Source organism: Euphorbia lathyris, chromosome 9 (genome assembly GCF_963576675.1).
Source record: "Euphorbia lathyris chromosome 9, ddEupLath1.1, whole genome shotgun sequence".
Lineage (NCBI taxonomy): Eukaryota > Viridiplantae > Streptophyta > Magnoliopsida > Malpighiales > Euphorbiaceae > Euphorbia > Euphorbia lathyris.
This window is the reverse complement of record NC_088918.1, coordinates 50,062,495-50,085,310: the sequence shown is the minus strand read 5'-3', so window position 1 is coordinate 50,085,310 and position 22,816 is coordinate 50,062,495. Positions and strand designations below refer to the sequence as shown.

The 22,816-nt window shown below is 35.0% G+C and overlaps 2 protein-coding genes across 3 annotated transcripts; both read left to right on the top strand.

Moving 5' to 3' along the window:
• The first annotated feature begins 939 nt into the window (after window positions 1-939).
• On the top strand, window positions 940-5,640 carry LOC136205167 (leucine-rich repeat receptor protein kinase HPCA1). 2 transcript variants are annotated; one of them, XM_065995660.1, is made up of 19 exons: window positions 940-1,176; window positions 1,259-1,379; window positions 1,462-1,533; window positions 1,614-1,688; window positions 1,767-1,838; window positions 1,924-2,085; window positions 2,172-2,246; window positions 2,335-2,406; window positions 2,501-2,572; window positions 2,657-2,725; window positions 2,810-2,875; window positions 2,976-3,047; window positions 3,125-3,259; window positions 3,351-3,820; window positions 3,903-4,055; window positions 4,154-4,293; window positions 4,385-4,604; window positions 4,697-4,932; window positions 5,014-5,640. In XM_065995660.1, the coding sequence occupies exons 1-19, from the start codon at window positions 1,086-1,088 to the stop codon at window positions 5,500-5,502; spliced, it is 2,862 nt and encodes a 953-aa protein (XP_065851732.1). In that variant the 5' UTR covers window positions 940-1,085; the 3' UTR covers window positions 5,503-5,640. The 2 variants fall into 2 exon arrangements, with proteins under 2 accessions (XP_065851732.1, XP_065851731.1); XM_065995659.1 differs by having other exon boundaries at window positions 2,801-2,875.
• A 9,010-nt stretch (window positions 5,641-14,650) lies between these two features.
• Window positions 14,651-21,824, top strand: LOC136206012 (probable galacturonosyltransferase 7). The gene is made up of 10 exons (XM_065996906.1): window positions 14,651-15,078; window positions 15,289-15,332; window positions 15,414-15,449; window positions 15,620-15,679; window positions 18,036-18,114; window positions 18,204-18,253; window positions 18,354-18,643; window positions 19,798-20,155; window positions 20,252-20,797; window positions 20,985-21,824. Exons 1-10 carry the CDS (start codon window positions 14,955-14,957, stop codon window positions 21,258-21,260), a joined length of 1,863 nt encoding a protein of 620 aa, XP_065852978.1. The 5' UTR covers window positions 14,651-14,954; the 3' UTR covers window positions 21,261-21,824.
• Window positions 21,825-22,816: the final 992 nt, after the last annotated feature.

Here is a 22,816-nt window from a genome sequence, read left to right as displayed (position 1 = left end):
TCGTCACTTTCCAAGCTCTTTCTCTTCGCAAAGCTTCGCGAAACCATCGATTGCGAAGTGAATTCATGATAAAATGCAGAAAAAACAACAGATACTTACATTTTTCGCCCCTTTCACCCCCAAAAGCGACAATAACAATATGATAACATGGGAAGAACGAAGCAAATATCGTAGAAAAACCATTTCTTTGAAGGTAACAAGAAGAAAGAAACCAAGCAACGAACAGTAAGATGAAAAACCATGGATTCGTTTTCTAGGGTTAGGAAGTTGCGGAATCAAGAGATAAAGAGAGGAAAAAGAGAAATTCATTATGATTTTGACGAAATGGTGCAGATTTCGTGCAATTTAAAGGAAGAAAGGAAGATAAAAAATCTTCAAATCATTAATGCAGGAGCAACTTTTCGCGTAACCAAGGAGATAGGGGGAGCGGCCGTTCGCGAGTGGTGGGAAGTGGGAAGGTTAGAGGTATTATGGGAAAGTCACGTAAAATCAGTCTAAATATGTAGCAGGATGAGTAAATGGGTTAAATATGTAAATGCGCCTCCCATTTGACTCAATTTTGTAATTTTCCCATAATATATATATATATATATAGATATATGAAAGTATTATTATCTGAAGTTATGATAATGTGAATCCCGCAATTCCAAAGTAAATTGTCCAGTTTAATACAAAAAAAGACACAAATTTTAGAAAGTGTTAGTTGTTTGTAAACCCTTAAAAAATACTCAAGGGTCCGTTCCAAAAAGATGCTTATGCTGAAATAAATAATTGGTAAATTGCATAATGGTTGTTATTGTAGCTGTGCAGGCGGAGAAAACGGTATGACGTAGAAAGTGTATTATAATGATTATGATTATGAAAGAGACATCATTAAATAAAAATAGAGATTAATAATGTAATTGGTGTGGTTAGTGGAGATTGCTATTACAAGAACAAGAGTGGCTTCTAAGACAAGACAAAATCAATGAACAAAGTTTTTTCTTCTATTCTCCAGCAAATGAGGCCGGCCGGCAGGCAGCCAATTGTTTGAGTAAAGCTTGAAGCTTTTCGCATTGGCAGCACAATCCAACACCAACACAACAATGGGTGCACGTACCTTCCGCTTGCTCTTGTTTTTAGTTTCTATCTCTTCAGTATTTTGTCTCATCTTTTCTGTTACAGACCCTCATGATGGTAACTCACTCTCAATTCTGTTTGTAATGTAATGTAATGTAATGTTATTCACCATTTCTTTTTAATTGTTTTTGAGAAACAGCTGCCACGCTCCAGTCTTTGAAGGATTCATGGCTCAATACTCCTCCAAGCTGGAATAGTGGGGATCCATGTGGAACTCCCTGGGAAGGTGTTACTTGCAAGGACTCTAGAGTTACTGCATTGTGAGTTCTCTTTTCCATTCTTTGTCTTGTCAATTTTCAATTACTATAATCTTATTCATCCCATCCCATCCCTTCTTTTTAGAGGTTTATCAACAATGAGCCTCAAGGGAAAGCTAACCGGTGATATCGGTGGACTTACTGAATTGATATCCTTGTAAGTTTTTTTTCTCATTTTTTCCTTTTTTCCATTCTCAAAGACAACATCATACCATACCATCTATGTTTTCATTTCAGGGACCTCTCCTTTAACCCAGACCTCACTGGACCTTTGACTCCAAGATTAGGGGATCTCAAAAAATTGAACATTTTGTAAGATGCAATCACTTTCAAACTACCAACTCATATTAGGTAATCATTAAATGTATATTTTTTACTCTCATTTTTCAGAATCCTTGCTGGCTGTGGCTTCACCGGAACAATTCCAGATGAGCTAGGAAATCTTCCTGTGCTATCATTCCTGTAAGAGTTGTGAGAACCTAATAATTGGGTTTGAGGTTTGAAATTTATCTGCTTAATTGAAGAAGATATTTACTTTTCTTGACAGGGCCCTCAACTCGAACAACTTGACTGGCAATATCCCTTCCTCTTTAGGCAAGCTCACCAATGTCTACTGGCTAGATTTGGCAGACAATCAATTGACAGGACATATCCCAATTTCAACACCATTTTCCCCAGGCTTGGACCTCCTTAAGCATGCTAAGCACTTGTGAGTCACTCAACTTTTTTGGGTTCAATTCGTTTAGTCATGCTCTGCTGCTTTAGCAAGGATGAATAAATTTTGGTTACATGCAGCCATTTCAACAAGAACCAGCTTTCAGGGCCCCTTCCAGACCAACTTTTCAGCTCTGATATGGTTCTGATACACATGTAACTTCACATTTACCATCCTCATATTATTATTTTCTCTTCTGTGTTTGGCCTTTTAATGAATTTTCTGATGTCCTGTTAAGAACAGATTATTTGATGGAAATCAACTCAGTGGGACTATCCCAGATACTATAGGACTGGTTCAGACACTTGAAGCTCTGTGAGTGAAATCACCCTTACTTTCATCTTTATTCTACCTAACTACCCGTTCCAATATATCAATTGCTGACTCTTAATATTCTGGTTTACTACAGTCGACTTGATAGAAATAATTTTATTGGAAATTCCCCAAAAAATCTGAACAACCTGACGAACCTCATCGAATTGTGAGTACTGCGTACTAATACACACATTCGCATATTTGAAGATAGCATTGGTTTTAAACATGGTTATATGCAATCAACTGTCAGGAATTTAGCACACAATAAGCTGACAGGTCCTTTGCCAAACTTAGCTCAAATGAATAGCCTCAATTATGTGTAAGTCTAGAAATAGAAGCTAGCTTCTGCTTGTTCTGTTTGTCATGAAATGCAATTGATGAGTCGATTTCGCAGGGACCTTAGCAACAACTCTTTTGTGACATCTGAAGCTCCAACATGGCTCTCTACCTTACCATCTCTGACCACATTGTAAGTCCTGGGTAGTTAAATTTAAGAATGGAACAGCTGAGAACTTAAAAGAATACTGTTGTCTCATATTGAATAATTTTTGTACTTGTATGGTTTGCAGGGTTTTAGAAAATGCATCACTTGAAGGACCTTTACCATCAAAACTCCTCAGTTTCCAGCAGATACAGCAAGTGTGAGTTCTTGTTTGAATACAGAATATCAATTAATTGATCAATAATAAACGATTTGTTTCCTTGTAAAACATGGCAGATTATTGAAAAACAATGCTTTCAGTGACCAACTGGATATGGGTGAAGCTATTGGTCCACAACTTCAAGTTGTTGATCTTCAGAACAACAATATTTCCTCTGTAGTAATAACTTCTGAATACACCAATACGCTAATGTAAGAATATTATGGAAATTGCTGTAACAATGAAACCATATTCCAATTATCATGATTCATGACAAATGATTTTCAACTTTTTGTACTCAAGACTTGTAGGAAATCCAGTATGCACAAGGAGCCCAAATGTGAATTACTGTCAACTACAGCAATCTACTAAAAAGCCTTATTCGACTAGCCTGGCAAACTGTCAAAATACACAATGCCCTATTGGACAGATGATGAGCCCCCAGAGTTGTGAATGTGCCTATCCATTTCAAGGAACAATGTATTTTAGAGCCCCTTCTTTCAAGAGCATATTGAATGACTCTATATTTCATTCACTAGAAATGAGTCTTTGGGTAAAATTGGACCTTAATCCTGGTTCAGTTTTTCTTCAGAATCCTTTTTTCGATGTCGACGACTATCTTCAGGTGCAGGTTGCACTATTTCCCCCTGTTGGAATTTTTTTTAACAGGACACAAGTTATAAGCATTGGGTTTGAGTTCAGCAATCAAACCTACAAGCCTCCAAAAGATTTTGGACCCTACCTTTTTATTGCTTCTCCTTACCCTTTCCCAGGTACCTTAATAAATCTTCTGCTACAACTAAGTATATCTATATATCACAAATTTTGCATGATAAACAAATAAGAGTTTTTCAGATCAAGGTAAAGGAACTTCTTTCAGCCCTGGTGCAATGGCTGGGATAGGAGTTGGCTGTGCCCTTCTAGTCCTGAGCCTTGTTGGAGTAGCCTATTATGCAATTCGCCAAAAGAAACGAGCAGAAAAGGCACTTGGATCAAGTAGACCATTCGGTAAGTCACAAACTTCTTTTGATATAAATGTAGGCATAAGTAATTTTCACTAAATGCAGAATCATAAATAAATCCCCTCGTGTACTATGGATATCCAGCATCTTGGGCTCCAAGTGGGAAAGATAGTGGGGGTGCACCTCAATTGAAGGGAGCTAGATGGTTCTCCTATGACGAACTTAAAAAGTGCACTAACAGCTTTTCTGATAATAATGAGATAGGTTCTGGAGGCTATGGAAAGGTAAATATCCAAGATATTGTTTATTTTCTTAAAGGAAATATGTTTCTTTTTAAAACAAAACTGTCTTTGTTTGTCTACTATTCGTTTTCAGGTATACAGAGGAATGGTTTCTGAAGGACAAGTAGTGGCAATAAAAAGAGCTCAGCAAGGGTCAATGCAAGGCGGTCTCGAGTTCAAGACTGAAATTGAGTTGCTATCAAGAGTGCATCACAAGAATGTTGTTGGTCTTGTAGGTTTTTGTTTTGAACAAGGAGAACAGATGTTGGTTTATGAATATATGGCCAATGGTACACTCAGGGAGAGTTTGTCAGGTATGTGCACTTCATATTCACCTATGCATCCCTTAATCGAGAACATAGCTAGAAGTTTGGCTTTATGCACTCATTTTCAATACTGTATGTAGGGAGGTCAGGTATTCATCTTGATTGGAAAAGGAGACTGCGCATTACTCTTGGATCAGCTAGAGGGCTAGCTTACTTACATGAGCTTGCAGATCCTCCTATAATCCACAGAGATGTTAAGTCCACAAACATTTTGCTTGATGAAAATTTAACAGCAAAAGTAGCAGATTTTGGCCTGTCTAAGCTTGTATCTGACAGTACAAAAGGGCATGTTTCAACTCAAGTGAAGGGCACCCTGGTAAGTATAAATCACCACATTTACAACCTGTATAACTCAAAACCAGAACAGGATTGGGAGTTGATGATTTTGGTTTGGCAGGGCTATCTGGATCCTGAATACTACATGACTCAACAACTAACAGAAAAGAGTGACGTCTACAGCTTTGGAGTAGTAATGCTAGAACTAGTAACTGCAAAGCAACCAATAGAGAAAGGGAAGTACATCGTTCGCGAAGTGCGAATGGTAATGAACAAGAATGACCAAGAACATTATGGAGTGAAGGAAATAATGGATCCAGCCATTAGGAATACAGGAAATCTTGTTGGGTTTGGCCGGTTCCTGGAATTGGCAATGCAATGTGTAGAGGAATCAGCAGCAGAACGGCCGACAATGAGTGAAGTGGTGAAGGCAATAGAAACAATACTACAAAATGATGGAATCAACACAAACTCAACTTCTGCTTCTTCATCTGCTACAGATTTTGCAGCTTCAAGAGGGAATGCACCTCCTAAACATCCTTATAATGATGTCCCTAAAAATGGTCTTAATCATAATGCCTTTGATTATAGTACTGTGGAAACTAAGTAGAGAGAATCATATGCATTCTCTGTTCTCAATATATATATATATATACACATACATACATACAGATATCTTCTTGTATTGTAGGTAACAATAAGATATATGTATGCAAAGATAAAAACTATTAAATTCTCATTCTTTAGAGATTTTCTTTTGATTAAGTGATCTATTAATATAGGTACCTACGTGCTATTGACTATAGTATATATATATATATTGACACAGAAACTCCAATACTATTAAATCCACATGATCCTCCTGAAATAACTCTTTATAGAAATTCAGGGCCAAATGACAAATCTCCTCATCCTCATAAACCCACTCTCCATTAGGATTTTTGATAGCTTCAATCCAATTTCTTTGCCTTCTGATAACCGTAGAGAGATGGAAATACCTAGTATTTCGATCTCCGTCTTTAATCCAAGCTTTCCTCTTTATTATTATTGTTCCTTTCTTCCTTTTTTATTTTTATTTTTTTATTTTTCTACACTTAATTTTACTGTTATTTCATACTGTTTTTGTAACGATCTGGTCCGAAGAGGGTGGTGCCGGGGTAGAAGGCCTGAGCAAGGAGCGGCCTTAAGGGATGGTGATGGGGGCAGGAATGAACTGAATCCCAAATCAGAAATGGAGAGGGAGTAATTGAGGCTTATTAGTAAGATGATAATACAATACATGCAGGCGCATTTTAAAGCCGTGAGGCCCAATGTGTTGGAATTGGGCCAAAGCGGACAATATCTACATGGTATTGGACCACGGTGTTAGAATTGGTATAAGAACCGACTCTCCACGTATGATGTGTGGTTCAGGGACGAACCAGGCGGAAGCTGGTGGGCCTGTAACGACCCGGTTGGAGAGGGTGTTACAGTTTTGGTATTGGTATGCTTTCTTATAAACCTTAATTTCACTTAATTTTAGTCACTTTCATATACCTTTAGCCACTTTCATATGATATAGTCGTTTGATCAAATCTCTAGATTCTTTTTGTTGCATTGTGACTCAAGATCAAACAAACTTGACCTAGATGTTAGAGATAATGTTCTACATTATCTAGTAACTAGATTCTTATCTAGTTAGAGTTTAAATCTGTCCATAACATGTATTATGTATTCATATTCCTACACAGACTCTTATATGTATCACTATAAATGGAAGGCCTCAGGCCTAACAACAATTAAGTGATTCCAGTATAATCTTATACATTACTCTTTTCTCTCTATCTCCATTATACTTATATTCTCACAGTGTATCAAACTATACATCTAACATGGTATCAAAACCTCTTGAGACCAAACGGTCGAGGGTTCGAGTCCTGGCAACCTCATGGATTTGTGGAATTAAAAACACATGGTGGGATGAACTTGTGTTGTGCACGCTGCAAGTCCAATGGGTATTTGCATGTGGAGGTGTGTTAGAGATTAATATAAGATATATGGTTGGGCTTTAACTATAAGCTCGAGCTTTTAGTTCAACCGGTTACATAACATGGTATCAGTTTCAACTTTCCGCTTCCTCTGAATCAATCGATAATCCTCAATCCACCTCCTACAACCCAGCATCCACCACTATCGCCGCTTCAACCACCGTGGCAGCCACCGCATCGACTGCCATCGTTGCCGCTGTCGGCAACAATCCCTCTTACACCTTTGTTACGGGCTCGGGTAATTCTTTTAACCCGAGCATCGGTTGGCGATTTACCTCGCCGTTCCATTCAGATCAACCTGAAAATCTCACCGCATCCACTGCCGTCGTCGCACCTCAACCTTCCGCAACACCACCGTCCAGCACAAACCTGTCGAACCAGAACCCACTGATGGCAACCTCCTTGTCTCCATCTGTACTTGCAGCGATCGCGGCTCATTAAGCCGCCGGTCATGGCGTCGCATCGGAGCCCCCTCCGGTCGGTTCTGTCCTCCAGGCACCGATGATAAGCCCAAAATATACCTAAATTAGCATGCATAAATATGTTAAATTTCATGTAAAATATATGTTAATTACTTTATTTTGGAAAGATTTCACGTGGGTATTTGTTATTTGTGTGCAAGGTGTAATTATTTGGAAAAAGCTAAATAGGAGCAAAAATGGATTAGAAATGAGTGAGAAATCAAGCTTTCAATGGAAATCACGTACGAGAATCAAAAGTCACGTTAGAGAATTGAAACACATTGCAAAAGAAGGAAAGGAGAGTTTCTGTCACTGTCGAGATTCTGAAAATCTCGACAGGGATGTGCGCAGCACCAAGAGAGGCGCCTCCTCCTTCCCTTCTCCCCTCTGTCACTGCCGAGATTCTTGAATCTCTACAGGGACAGCGAAGCTGATATGCACATTTTCCATATTTATTTCTCCAAACGACGCATCCTTTCATCCGGATAGAGGCAGCTCTTGACCAACGGACACGTCTCTCCAGCGTACCTCTTGGAAGATTATAAATAGAGGAAGAATTCAGAGTTCAATTATTACAAAAAGTTATAAAAATCACAAGTTGTACAAATAGTTAGATATACAATATATAGATTTTATTATTTACATTAAAGTTTACCCAAACCAAGTTTATGCTTCGTAGACAATCAAGAAATTGCTATTTCGAAGACTCAACGAGAAGATCCTGGATTGAGGGCGAAACACGGTGTGACGAACCTACGAAGTTGAGTAAAGGATTGACAACCCGGAATTCATGCTTCGTTTAAATGCTTTTCAAACTTCTTCTTCTCTATTAACTTGAGATGTTTATAACTCAAACTGATAAATATCTTTTAATTCAATTCCATTTTCACTATTGTTTTATTAAAGTTGGATCTAGCGATATTCTTTAAGTAATTCTAACTGGTGTTTTCATGTAAAAACATTTAGAAAGAGATTTGGTATTTTCTCATACAAACTTTGTTGAACATTTAAGCAAATTCGGATTTATATTTGGTCATTGTGATAGGTCAAATAATCGGATTTAGATTCTGAATTTGATTTAAGGTTTTCAGTCTTAGGGCGAGAGGAAATATTGATAACAGTTCAATTCCTTTAAATTGAATCAATTGATAATTTATTATATCTTTTTAAACAAATCAAAGTTATAAGTTATGTTTTTGCTTAGTATAAATTAACCTTGGAGTAAGCTTTAATCTAAATTTAATTTCTGTAAATTGTAATTATAATTATAACCATAATTAGAGTTAGAAACTATTTAAACCATTAACGATTTTATATAAACCTCGAGAAAACAAATTTAATCAGAACAGCAATTTTTAATCAAATTATCAGACGTACCCCGTGGGATCGATATCTTTTATTACTACAAGTGAAACCGTGAACTTGCAAAATTCGCCTTACAGCCGACTGCTGCTGCTCCTTCCGAGGCGCAACTCTCACCCTCCATCCTTGCTGCGTTGGCCGCTTATCAGGCTGCTGAAGCAAGCAATCAGCAGCAGCCTCAGTCCGAAATTAATTCATCTCCTTTTGTATATAATAATCAGATCCACTTTTGATCCATCCCCATCTTTTTTTCTCAAATACTTTTAATAACACATCACCCATCCCTCTTGCACAATTTCAATCTAACCATGTTCTTCCTTCAACCTATCCCTTTAATTATCCTAATACAGTTCATCTCGTTTATACGGGACCTGTTGCTTCCCCTTTTAATTTACCGAAAATACCTCCAGCCAATATTACCATTAATATTAAATTAAATCCTAATAATTATAAAGTCTAGAGAATGTTTATGGAATCCACCCTCAAAACCCACCATCTATTTGCTCATATTACCAGTACAGTCTCTCCTCCACCCCAATTTATTTCTAGTACTGGTTATGTAAGTCGTTGTTTTCTATCACTTGCTGATGATGATGCTGAGTCAACAAGTCAGCGTAATTGTAAGTCAACCCGTCAGCAAGAGTAAAATCAAGAAGTCGGAATGCTGAGTTATCAAGTCAGCATGGCTGTGGTCAACATGGTACTGAGGTGATAATACAGGTCAACATGGTCTTGCTGTGTTATCACTGGTCAGTAGGTCTTGCTGAGTTTGTACATTTTTTAGTAAGGATATTTTGGGTATTTTCACAACCTTGTAAAGGCTATAAAAGGTCTGGGTTGGGAAGTAGTTTAATAGACGATACGAGAGATTCTTAGACTAAGTCATAAGTGTACACTGTGATAATCTGAATTGGGGATTGGGAAAACACGAGAGTTTCTGGAAAAGGAGAAACTGTTTCAATCTTGTTGTAATCTCCATTGATTAGTGAAGTTGCTGGATGTAGGCAGTTAAGCCGAACCAGGGTAAATTCTGTGTGTATTCTTTTGATTGTTGTTTCAAGATCCAATCTGTGATCTTTGTGTACTTTGTTTCTCTGTGTGGTTGATTGATCGTTCGAAGCGTAGTTCAACAGGTTATATGACGTCTTCTGTGGATTTAATCTTAAATCATTATTTACTAAATGGGATGATTTAGAAAATACGGTTAGGTATTTGATCTTAAATTCCGTTAACGAAGAGATCTTTCCTCTTATCACTTGTTTCACGTATTTATATGGTATTTGGGTAGCTTTAGAGAGTGCATATGGCACCATATCAGGAACTAAACAGTTTTAGCTAGATATTGAATTATATGAGTTAAAATAAGGAGGGATGTCAGTGACTGCTTATATGCAAAAACTAAAATGTATCCTTGATGATCGGGCTGCTTCGGGTAATCCACATCCTCGGCATCTATTACCGCATCTCCTCTTCAAGGGTTTGGATGAAGAATATCTCTCTACCATTCAAAATCTAATCACTCCTAAATAGCTTGAAAACTATTGAGGGTATGATTCAAACGACAAGAAATTCAGATGCTTCCAAATTCCGACATGAACCTGAAGAATTAGGACTCAAGTGCTTCTCCACTTATCTAGACATATGAGCAGATATGTCTTATCTATGATCACTCCTACACATCCTACTCGTGACATGGCCGAAAGAAGAATATAAGCCTCAACAAAAAAGGTCATATAATCCTCTACTGTGAGATAGAAGCAGTTTATGTGTGGAAACAAAAGGTGTTAGTCCGAGAATTTGAGAGGAGACTCATGAATCCCGAACTTTTGGAATAAGACCAACTTCATGGCCCATATGGTTTCTTTAGCATTAACCCTCAATATTCTCTAAGCTATCTTTATAAGGATGTCATCTACTGGATCCACAACTCATTCTAACCCATTATCCATGTCCTAAGCTTCATAAGGATAATCCATTTATTAGTTTTATAATTTACTTGGGGAAATTATAGTATAAAATGTGATGTTTTTATGCATGCTCAAATAAGTTCAAACAAAAACAAAAGATTTGTTAGACAAAAACATGATATATATACATGATGCAAATCCTAAAGGATATATCCTATGCAAAAGGGCTAACTTCTATTGGTAGCTCTTTCGTCTAATTATAGACAACGGGTCACAAATCTTTAACCTCTCCGTAATTAGTGAGGAAATCCAAATTGAGTTAATAGCGTTTCAGGACGCCATCCCCGCTTTCCCATGAGGTATTTGTACTTTGCCTCGTTCTAAATCCTAAGTATGGTAAGATCATAACATGACTTTTGTGTGCACCAATGAAAGTGTGACACATAATCTTTAAGGGACTCTTCATAATGTTGATTCAAATTGCATAACGTCCAGCTAGCCATTGTTAGAGGTATCGAGGATAAGAATTTGGTTAAGATCTGATGTCTTAACATCTTCCAAACATGAATGGGCACCACTTATAAACTATCAAACCAATATAAAGCTAGACCTATCAAGTCAAATGAATACATACAACATAAAAGAGCCTCATTTTCCCCTCCTAACTACATTTGATTTTTGTAAAAAGGATATGTATCTTTAGTATAGCTTGATACATTTGGTTGCTTGAACTTTCTATCTACTGAAGAATACTAGGGGCAAATGGAGAATCCCTTTGCTCCAATATGGGTTAGTGTATTGGGATCCATGTTGAGCCAACAAAACCTTTACTACTTGTTGAAATTCTAGATTATCATTCTGGTTTTGTACCATTAAATTTATGAGGTGGGTGGGGTTCTCATCATGTATTGTGTCGCTAGATAATATTGAAAAGTTGTATAAAGTCCTTAATATACGAACTCCGTGATAATATTAGATGCAACTCTATTAGAATGAGACTCTATCTTAATTTGTAATTTTTTTTTTTTGTTGAGATTGGGGTAGACTTGAAAGAAGATATAATAAGTTAAAAAAGAATATTTTTATTAAATTATTAGTAATTAAAAAAATTTAAAGGAAGTCCCAAAATAATAATAATAATAATAATAAAATCAGATAAAAAAAGGGGATAGTAAAAATATGGCAAGAATAATAGATTTTGGCTAGATCTGGGCATGAACCGGGTCTATCGGGCTTTTAATAAAACCCGACGAGTCCAAGCCCAGCCTAGTCCGCAATAAATTGAGTCGGGTTCGATTTCGGACTAGGCTCAGGTCTAAAATATGCATATTTTAGATTCAAAGCATCCTAAGGCTTAGATTTAATCAGCCTACATCTAACGGTGAATGACCAAATTCACGTGGTCATCAGGGTCCATGTGAAAAATACTGGTAAAATATGAATCCCAACCCCGTCCGTCCAAGCTCATCTGTATAATATATAATTAATTTATATATATATATATATAGGGGAGAGATCAAGTGAGAACCCTCCCTTAGATGAGGACACTTCCTTATGGTGAGAACACTCAAAACTACGTCATTTTATGTGTAAAAATCAATTAAAAACACTAAATGCTGTGAATGGGATTCAAACCCTGGCCACTTAATTGTACTACACTCTACTTACCACTAAGACAATTGCTTCTCTTGTGCATTATATCACACGCGCTGCTTAATATACTATTGTGATAGTAGCTTCTATTGTTTAATATTTGACGCATGCACTTATTAATATCGATTAAATATGCATAATAATGAATTATTAATAGAAAAAAAGAAATATGCATAATAATGAATTATTAATAGAAAAAAATACAAGAACATGCTCTAATTTCTTATTTATTTAATTCCTTTATATTTTTGTAATTTATATTATATAAGAAAATATACGTTATGTTTTTTTAGAATATGTGTTATGTTTTTTCGAACATGAGTTATAAATTATATTATAGAACAAATGAAAAAACGATCCAGATATCTACTGATTTTTTTAGAACATTATACTTAATTTTTGGAACACAAACTATAAACTTTGGAACATACATTATGTTTTTTAGAACATGCGTTACGTTTTCTCGAACATGAGTTATAAATTATATTATAGAACAAACACGAACTATGAAGTTTAGAACGTATGACATATTTTTTAGAACATACATTATGTTTTTTTAGAACATGTGTTATGTTTTTTCGAACATGAGCTATAAATTATTATAGAACAAATGAAAAACGATCTAGATATCTACTGATTTTTTTAGAACATTATACATAATTTTTGGAATACAAACTATAAACTTTAGAACATACGTTATGTTTTTTAGAACATGCGTTATGTTTTTTCGAACATGAGTTATAAATTATATTATAGAACAAACACGAACTATGAAGTTTAGAACGTACGACATATTTTTTAGAACATACGTTATGTTTTTTTAGAACACGTGTTATGTTTTTTCGAACATGAGTTATAAATTATATTATAGAACAAATGAAAAAACGATCCAGATATCTACTGATTTTTTTAAAACATTATACTTAATTTTTGGAACATAAACTATAAACTTTAGAACATGTGTTATGTTTTTTACAACATGCGTTACGTTTTTTCGAAGATGAGTTATAAATTATATTATAGAACAAATGCAAAAATGATCGAGATATTTACTGGTTTTTGTAAACATTATACTTAATTTGGAGAACGTAAATTATAAAGTTTAGAATTATATAACATTATTTAGAACATCGTCCTTAGAGCATCTCCAAGAGACTCTTAGTGAGCTCTCTAAAAATAATATAAATAATTGGCTCTTAGTGATTTAAGAGTGGCTAAGATATATGATCTCCAACAATGCTCCTTATATTCACTCCTTATTTATTATTTTATTATTAAGATTATTATTTATTGTTACATTACCAATAGTGTGAGGAGAGAGACACATCAATAATAAATTATTAATAAAAAATGAAGTTAGGAGGCACTAAGAGGTGGAGAGAGGCTCTCTATTAATAGAGAGGATGAAGAGGCTCTTAGTAATTTGAGGAGCCACTAAGAGGTTGTTGGAGATGAATTTTCATTCTCCCTCCTCAAATTTTAACTTGAGAGCCAACTTAAAAGGCTGTTGGAGATGCTCTTAACATTTAAAAACATAAATTACAAAAAATATAGAGGAATTAAATAAATAAAAAATGGGAGCATGTTTTGGGATTTTTTGTTCTATTAATAATTCATTATTATGCACATTTCATTTTTTTCTATTAATAATTTATTATTATGCACATTTAATCGATATTAATAAGTGCATGTGTCAAATATTAAACAATAGAAGCTACATGGATGGTGATATATTAATCAGCGCGCCCCATAATGGACAAGGAAAACAATTGTCTTAATGGTAAATAGCATGGAGTATATGTGAAGTGGTTAGGGTTTGAACCCCAGTAGCATTCCGTTTTTATTAATTTTTATACTCAAAACGACGTAGTTTTGAGTGGTTCTCACCTAAGGAAGTATCATCACCTATAAAAGGGTTCTCACAAGAGCCCTCTCATATATATATATATATATATATATATATATATATATAGTATATCGGGTCTGCCCGGCTCGGGCCGATGGAAAATTCATATAGCCCAAACCCATTCAATTTTTGGTGGACTTATACGGGCTTGAACTCGAACCGGACTTGACACCAATTTTATATGTTCAAGCCGGACTAAATTGGCATGGGTCTGGGCGGACCTGGCGGCGCCGGCCCATGCCCAGGTCTATTGACAAGTAAAGAACTTAAAAGGGCTTTAATGCCATGAAAACATAAAATAAAGCTAAAAAGAATTAAGAAAAGTTTATATTGATTAAAAAAAAAGTTTATATTTTTTTGGTTTTAACAAAAACTGAATAATTAATATTTTTAATTTAAAAAAAAAAGAGAGAGAGATAAAAATAAAAAAAAGCAAGTATTTCGGTTCTCGTATGCAAAATACGAAAATGGTTGTCCTGTGCAAATCTCCAACTGTATCATTCTGATTTCCATAAAAAGAGAGAGTTAGAGTTTGTGTGGGTAATGAATTGAAAAGCAAGATGCCTATGGCTGAAGGCAATAAATAAATCTATCATCCCACTACTTTCACTGTTTCTTTCACTGTATCCACTTCACTCTTCACTCTTTTTCTTTCCCGTTTCCGCCGTCTCTACATTCCTCCCGCTCCTCCACACCTGGGCCGTCGACCCCTCTGCTAAAGTGGAGGAGAACGGTGGACGACGCCAATGAAAGGTGGGGTTGTTTATCCCGGGAAAAGACGATGGAGGTTTCTTGTTATTGGCGTCCTTTTTCTTGTTGTGCTTTCCATGCTCGTTCCTCTTGTTTTCCTACTTGGCTTTCACTCTACTGGTACCCTGCTTTCTTTCTATTTCTAGATTTAGATCCATTTTTTTTATTTTTACTTTTGTTCGTAATTTTCCCGTTTCGATTGGGAAGCAATCTTTTCAGATCTTGAATGCACTTCAGATCTCTATTACTCTTTTTTAGTTTGTTTGCCATTTTATGTGTAATTAATTGTATTCTTGTTATTGATCTTTTTCCCTGTTGCCGCTTTTGCAGGTTACCTCTCTGATCGACCTAATTCGGATTCTGGTTCGGTTTCAGTGAGTATTTGAACTTATGAGTCGTTCTAACTGATAAGCATTATGCTAATTTCAACTTTCTTTTTATTCAATTTAAACCAGGATGCTGCTACTGGTGATCATAGCACCACTTCTAAGGTAATTCATTTACCAATGCAGTGCTTCAACACATCGCTTTGAATATTTCAATACTTCTCCGAAAATTGCAATGTGTTTCTTCGATTTCTTGTAATTTTTTTTTCTCCACTTTCAATGGAAAAAAAAGTTATTCATGTCCTCACACTTTCATATATTTTGATTACTTGTAGGGGCAGTCTAATACAAAGGAAATTATAGATCATGCTCTGACAATAACTGCAAATGTAAAGGTTTGAGCATGAATTCCCTCACAGTCAGTAATTACGGTATAATTGAGCATGTTGGTTTAATATTTAATGCTTTGTATTAAGAATTGATTTCTGCTATGATGCATAGGTACGTCATTTTTTGTTTGTTTGCTCATTAGGTCCGATTTTATGGAGTGATAGCACCTCATAAGGGTTCAGGATAAGAACTTTCCTCTTGTAACTATAGAATCAAACCCAAAACTAGAGTAACAACAAATAGATGTTCTACACTGAGTCCAATGCTAATGCAAATTGGTACTTTTGCTTTCACCAAATCTCATGACTTGGCATGAAATGGAATTGGAAAGCCTAGAAAAGAAGAGGGAACTCAGACCAGTTTTATGGTCTTCATAGGACGCGGATTAGTGCAACACTTTTAGTCTGCATTTGTCAATGCCGAAAAAGAAAGGGAAACAAACCACTTATGTAGGTGAAACATATTAAAAAATTTGGGGATTGTTTTTGATATCTTCAAGGTGGATTGTGAGCTGCTTATTTGGCAATATGCAGGGTTTCTAAAGGTTTGAAGATATATAAAGATGAAAAAGATGACAGTTTAGTAAAGGCCCTTGAGGGTGTAAACTGTTAACTGCTCCAGCTAGATGATTATTTTCATTCTAAAAAGGCATGAAATCCCAATTAAGAAAACGAAAATGATTAAATAGAAATTTTGATCTGAAGAAATGCAGACAAGAACTAAAGAATGAAAAGAAAATTTCAATTGAAAAAAGCATCAAAATCAAGTTTTCCGTCATGTAAAAATAATTATTTCAATTTTGATCATTCTGTTTGTTATACGCATAAGAGTCATATAAGTATTTTTAAATTTGGTTAAGAACTGTTTTTGTTAAATGTCCATGGTCTATCCTCATTTCATCATACCGTGTTATTGATAGAGACATGGATTATCTGACACTTCAAAACTTTTCGGTAGTTGATTTTGGACAATAGACAACAAATTGAGGCTGATGGCCTCTTACAAAATAATGAAATAGAATTCTGCTGGCATTTTCTGGAAGTAATAGAAAAGAATTTTAGTTGAATTGATTTACATGCTAGGCATCTCAGGAAGCAGGCACTTAGCAACTCAGGGCTCATTTTCTATTTTAAGGATTCAAAGCTTTGTGATTAGCAATACTGAGTTGTGAACCTCCTTAAATGAAGCATATATAGAATCCTAGTAATGTTGATTGTCTTCCTGAGAAATAAATTTACACTTACTATGCTGAAAAGTGTTTTTGTATAAACTATACTTTGGTGAAACTAACTTAAACAAGTATGATAGAAACTCTGCCAAACACCTTTGCAGAGCAGGGAGTCCTATTCTGTAATGATATTTCTTCATCAGACATAGTTTGGCCAGGAGATATGAAGAAGATATAAAAATAACAATCAGATATTTATAGCTATGCATTTTTTTCTTTGTAAAAGAGATTTCTGGAGTTTATTTTGGCTAAACCTCTGATGGGGAGAACTCAAACTTATCCACATGGAAGTTTGTCTCTAAACACCCTAAACTCAAAATAATCTTTGATTTCCCTTTGACACCTAGCAACTCAGAGCTTGTTTTATTGTTTAAGAATCCAAAGTTTTGTGATTAGCAAATTAACAATTTTGAACCTCCTTATATGAAGGATGTGCTATCTAGAATCCTAGAATACTGATTTTTTCTTGAGAAAAAAATTTATCTAGAATCCTAGAATACACCCTTGTGGTGGGACCCCTCCCCGGACCCTCGCTCAGCGGGGACGCGTAATGCGACCGGGCCGCCCTTTATTACTTCGAAAATGATCTCTTATAAATATACTATGGTGAAAATATTAAAACAAAACAAGCAAGGTAAAAACCCTGCCCATCACGGTCATGTAGCAGGGAGTGTCTACACTGAAAAGATATTTCATCATTAGAAATTTGGTAAAAAATGAAAAAAATATTAAAATTAACTTTCAGATAGTAATAGCCACTTATTTTCCTCATAAAAGAGATTTGTGGAGTTTATTTTGGGGACTGTAATTGGGTGACTTGATGCAAATATTAACTTTTATTTGCAGCATCTGTAACAAATTTAATTGAAATGTTAAGATATGCAAGGCTTTACACTGAGAAGTGCAGCATTTTCTTCCTGCTCTATTTTAAAAAAAAAATATTGATTATCGAATATGATTGATGATACATATTTATATGCTTTTAGGAAGATCTTTTAACTTATTCTATTGTTTCAAGTCTTGCCTTACGCTAAACCTCTTTTTAGCTAAACTTAGAATATCTGTTAGCCTATAATGAAGATATTAAGGTTATCAATAATCCAGCATCTTCCTCTTTTATTTTTGTTTCTCAGGGTACTTTAACAAGCAATGCACCAGAAGCAAGAAATATGACAGGAGTTTCAAGACTTGATGACGGACACTCAAAAAGAGGTCTTCTTTGCTACATCTTCTTGAAGTGTTGATTAGATCATTATTCTTCTGTACCTTAGGGTTTATATATTCTTTTAAACTATTAACAGGTACTTTGGTGCCACCCCATTCTTTATCGCAACCAGTTGCCAATAGAAATGTATGCATGCTTTTTTTTGTTGTTGTTTAATGAAAAGTTAGTTCGTCACTTGTAAAGCTCTTAAAGCCTAACTTTTCTTTTCAAAAAAATGCGTTGGCAGAACAACAAACCTGGGACCGCAGATGTGGACGTAGTTGAGGAAAACAGTAAACAATGTGAAGAAAATTATGGGAGTTATTGCTCATGGCATGATGAACATAAGGGAAAAGAAGATATGAAAGATGCGATGATCAAGAAATTAAAGGACCAACTTTTTGTGGCTAGAGCATATTATCCAAGCATTGCCAAACTTCCTGCAGAAAACAAACTAACTCAAGAAATAAAACGAAATATTCAAGAGCTAGAGCGTATTCTCAGTGAAAGTACAACAGATACTGATCTTCCACAACAGTAAGTGATTGCAAGTTGTTCTCTAATTTCTACTCTCTTACTATGGAACTTGTTGATGACAAAGTTTGCTTTAGGTAGTAGCAAGCCTGTAAGCATATGGATTTTTCCATTTAAAAGTTAATATCTGCTTGTTTAACCAGAGTAAATATGTTTTGGATGTTAATATAAGCTAATGCATTTTATACTCAAAGAATATTTAGCTGAAGATACACTCAATCATTACATTTTTATTTTATTAGCCGTTTCTATTTCTGTGCAATTTCATTCAGATAATGCTAAAAGATCGCAAAAGTCTTGCACACTTGATTTAGCTGCAAGAAGATTGTAATGCCCGACTACCACTAATATATTTTAGATGCCATGTGCATTGAGCTCGAGTCTTTAAGATTGGCAAATTGTGTTGGAAACCTACCAAGACATAGCCATATATTAATCAGCATTTGGTGGACTCTCCTTATATAAAGCCCGCATTAGAGGTTTTTTTTTTTAAAAACGACCTACTTATGCACATTATTAACTAATTTATTATTGAAAATTTTGTTGTCTGCTGCTGGAAATGCAAATGTATAGGGTTGGTTTGTATATGCTTTCATTTTTAATTAACATTATGCTTTGAATGGATTCAGCTAATGGATGTTTAGGATACCCTTGTTGCTGATTTTCTCTAGAATAAGTGTATTTCTGCTGTAGCCATTGCACATTATGAGGCCCACTCAGTTACATGTGCTTGTCTAGGCCTTAGGAAAACCAGATTTGGTAGCAATCCCTCTGTTCTAGACAAGGTTTTGCAATTAAAGGGACTTCCTAGGCAATATGTGTTTTTCCCTTTTGGCTTTCATGCAGAAGTTTGTTTTCACAGAGAAGATCGTTTATAAAAAATTGCCCAACTTCATCCAAGCACCAGGGATAAAAAAAAAAAACCTGTACAATTAAAGAGATTGTTAAATACCATACTGAGATTTTCTTACTGGATCCTTTTTGTCGTTTATTTTATAGAAGCAGCTGTTTTCACTTTTATTTTGACCTTTTTTCTTTTGTATGTTAAAGTTGTGATGTTGATTAGTTGTAGTTGCTACATCTAATACTCACATGATATGCATTTAGAGTTTTTTTTTTTTCTCCATCATGCTTATAATTGTTGCCTATTTGGTCAGAATTGTGAAAATTTCACAGAAGGTTCAACGTACAGTAACCAAGGCTAAGTCACACCATGTTGAATGTCATAATGTTGACAAGAAATTCAGACAGATACTTGATGCGACTATTGATGAAGCCAAATTTCACATGAAGCAAAGTGCGTTCCTTTATCAGCTAACAGTTGGGACCATGCCAAAGAGTCTTCACTGTCTGTCCTTGAGACTGACTGTGGAATTTTTCAATTCTTCATTACATGACACAGAGCTCTCTGTGTCTGAGAAATTTTCGGACCCTATGCTGCATCATTATGTCATGATCTCCAATAACATTCTTGCATCTTCAGTTGTAATCAACTCAACTGTTACACATGCTAGGGTATGCGTCTATGTATAATTCTTCTATGAAAATTTTACTTTAAAAGCCTGTTAATTCCAATATTTTTCTACTAATGGGCTATTCTGTCTATTGCAGGATAGTGGGAAGTTGGTTTTTCATGTGCTGACAGATGAACAAAATTATTTTGCTATGAAACTATGGTTTTCTAGGTGTATCTACAGGGAAGCTGCCATTCAAGTGGTGAACATTGAGCATCTCGACCAAGACTCTCATTATAAATCAGCATCATTTCGCATGACCTTGCCTGTGGAGTTTCGTGTTGCTTTCCGGAATGTCGATGATACATCTGCTACATCTTCAAAAATGGAATACTTGTCTGTTTTTTCTGATACCCACTTCCTACTTCCATATATATTCCAGAACTTAAAAAAAATTATAGTTCTGGATGATGATGTTGTTGTCCAGCGAGACTTGTCTGACTTATGGGATCTCAATCTTAGAGGGAAAGTAAACAGTGCTTTGGAATCATGTTCTGTGCGGCTTGGTCGGCTTACTCGCTATTTGGGTGACAGTTATTTTAATAAAAATTCATGTGCTTGGATGTCTGGGTTGAACATAATCGATCTTGCCAGATGGAGGGAGCTGAACCTTACTCAAACTTACCGGAAATTAGGGCAACATGTGAGTTTTTTTATTAGACTTGTTAAACATGTGCATCAATGTTTTGGATTAGCAGTCATCAATGGCGAAATTAATCAAATAGTTTTACTATAACCATCTTTTTGGGTCAACAGGAATTTTAGCTTATTTTTTTGTTACCTCTTCTAATCCTATTATCTCTTTTCATCATTTCTTTTACTGAAAGCAGATTGGCAAACAGAATGAATCATTTGAAGCTTCTGCATTGCGTGCAAGCTTGCTTACATTTCAGGATCAAATTTATGCCCTTGATGATGCGTGGGCTTTATCAGGATTGGGTCATGACTATGAGCTTGATGCACATGTCATTCGCAATGCTGCAGTGTTGCACTATAATGGAAAAAGGAAACCTTGGCTCGAGTTAGGCATTTCAAAGTATAAACATTACTGGAAAGGTTATCTAAACTGGGATGATAGATTCTTGACTGAGTGCAATGTACATTAAAGGCAAGATGGTGGTCACTTTACAATGTGTTCTCGTAAATAGAGCTCAAGAACTGAACGTGTAAATGTTTACGTTTTTTGGTGCTGAGAAATTTTCTTTGAGCTGGATTACCAAAGGGTAATTGGTGAAAATATTATACCCTTCTGATTTCTTTGGTAAATAAAAGAGTTGAATATTGTTTATTTTCTCTAGCCAAGCAGAAGGGAAGGAGTTGGGGTCAGCCACAGATAGTTGCCAGACCCTGCATTGTGGTGGTAATTGAGCATGACTTATTCGATCAAGAGGAGAAGACTTCGGCTCACTGCTTATTTCGGTAAATCAAATGGCACCCAAGTATTTGATAATATTCTTCTGTTCAAACAAGTCTCATTAGCCATTCATGATGTAAATGATGGATGAGATATCAAACAAGTCTTTTTCACTGTTATAGTAAGTTAATTCTTTTCCTGAGGTTCTATTTTTTTTTTTAGAATATTTTTTGGTAAGAAATTAGTGGCTAATTGCAATATTTGTATCAATCTAATTATAGATTTCTTTATTCATACGTTAAACTAGCATTGCCTATATTTGTGCTTTTCAATCTGCATTGCATTGCATTTGCAAGAAGTGCGTTGTTGGTCATTTTTTAGTAAAAAAGAAAAAAATGACTGGATTGTCTTGTGAAAAATCATATTTTATGAGCATTACAAGTTTTCCTTCATTAGAGGTTTTTGCCGTTTGTTCGAGATTCTCATGGTGGACTGTCTTTTTCTTGTATACAAGATCTGAAAACTGTTGATATTGGGTAAGGACTAACAGACTAGTCCAAGGCAGCCTCCGAAGAGAACTTTAAAAAGGCCCAAAATGCTAGAGAAATAAGTTGATCCAGAAACAGTCGAAAACTCGACAAAATAATAGAAAATTATGTTCACTACAATAGAATCTAAATGTAATTAAACAATCATAATACAGCGTGATTTCTTAAAATAACATAATTTATTGGGTTAATTATAAATAGATGCACTATATTTCGTGGATTTGTAGATTGGTACATATGCTATTTTTCATTATAAATGTAAGTTTGTAAAATTTTAATTTTTTACTGACCTTATCAAATTTAGCCAATAACCAGAGATGGATCCAGAATTTTTAGATAGTGAAAGTAAACTATATACGGAGTATAAAAAAAATCAATAAGTTAGTTAAACTTTACTTAAGCATATCAAAAGTTTACAAATTTAAGTTAGTATCAAGTGTTAAAATTAACTTAAGCATATCAAATGTTAAATTATAGCATATCAAAAGATATTACAAATTTAACTGTAAAAGTTTACAAATTTAAGTAGTTAAGTTTAACTTAAGCATATCAAATGTTAATTTAATATTAAATTGGTTCAAATCAAACTCTTTCTTAAATTGCTCGATTGGTTCAAATTCTTGCTAATTGGTGTAAACCAAACTTTGCTAATTTGGTCCACAATAATGTACATTTAATATTAATTTAATTATCAAACGTTAATTTAATGTACAATTTAATGTTAAATACTCTTCAGTCAAAAGTGAAAGCCAATTCAAAA

Coding starts and splice junctions, on each gene's coding strand:
- LOC136205167 (XM_065995659.1), top strand. CDS start 1,086: ATGGGTGCACGTACCTTCCGCTTGCTCTTGTTTTTAGTTTCTATCTCT. Junction 1,380..1,461: donor GACTCTAGAGTTACTGCATT/GTGAGTTCTCTT, acceptor CCTTCTTTTTAG/AGGTTTATCAACAATGAGCC. Junction 3,048..3,124: donor TTCCAGCAGATACAGCAAGT/GTGAGTTCTTGT, acceptor AAAACATGGCAG/ATTATTGAAAAACAATGCTT.
- LOC136206012 (XM_065996906.1), top strand. CDS start 14,955: ATGAAAGGTGGGGTTGTTTATCCCGGGAAAAGACGATGGAGGTTTCTT. Junction 15,333..15,413: donor CGGATTCTGGTTCGGTTTCA/GTGAGTATTTGA, acceptor AATTTAAACCAG/GATGCTGCTACTGGTGATCA. Junction 15,680..18,035: donor CAATAACTGCAAATGTAAAG/GTTTGAGCATGA, acceptor TTTGTTTCTCAG/GGTACTTTAACAAGCAATGC.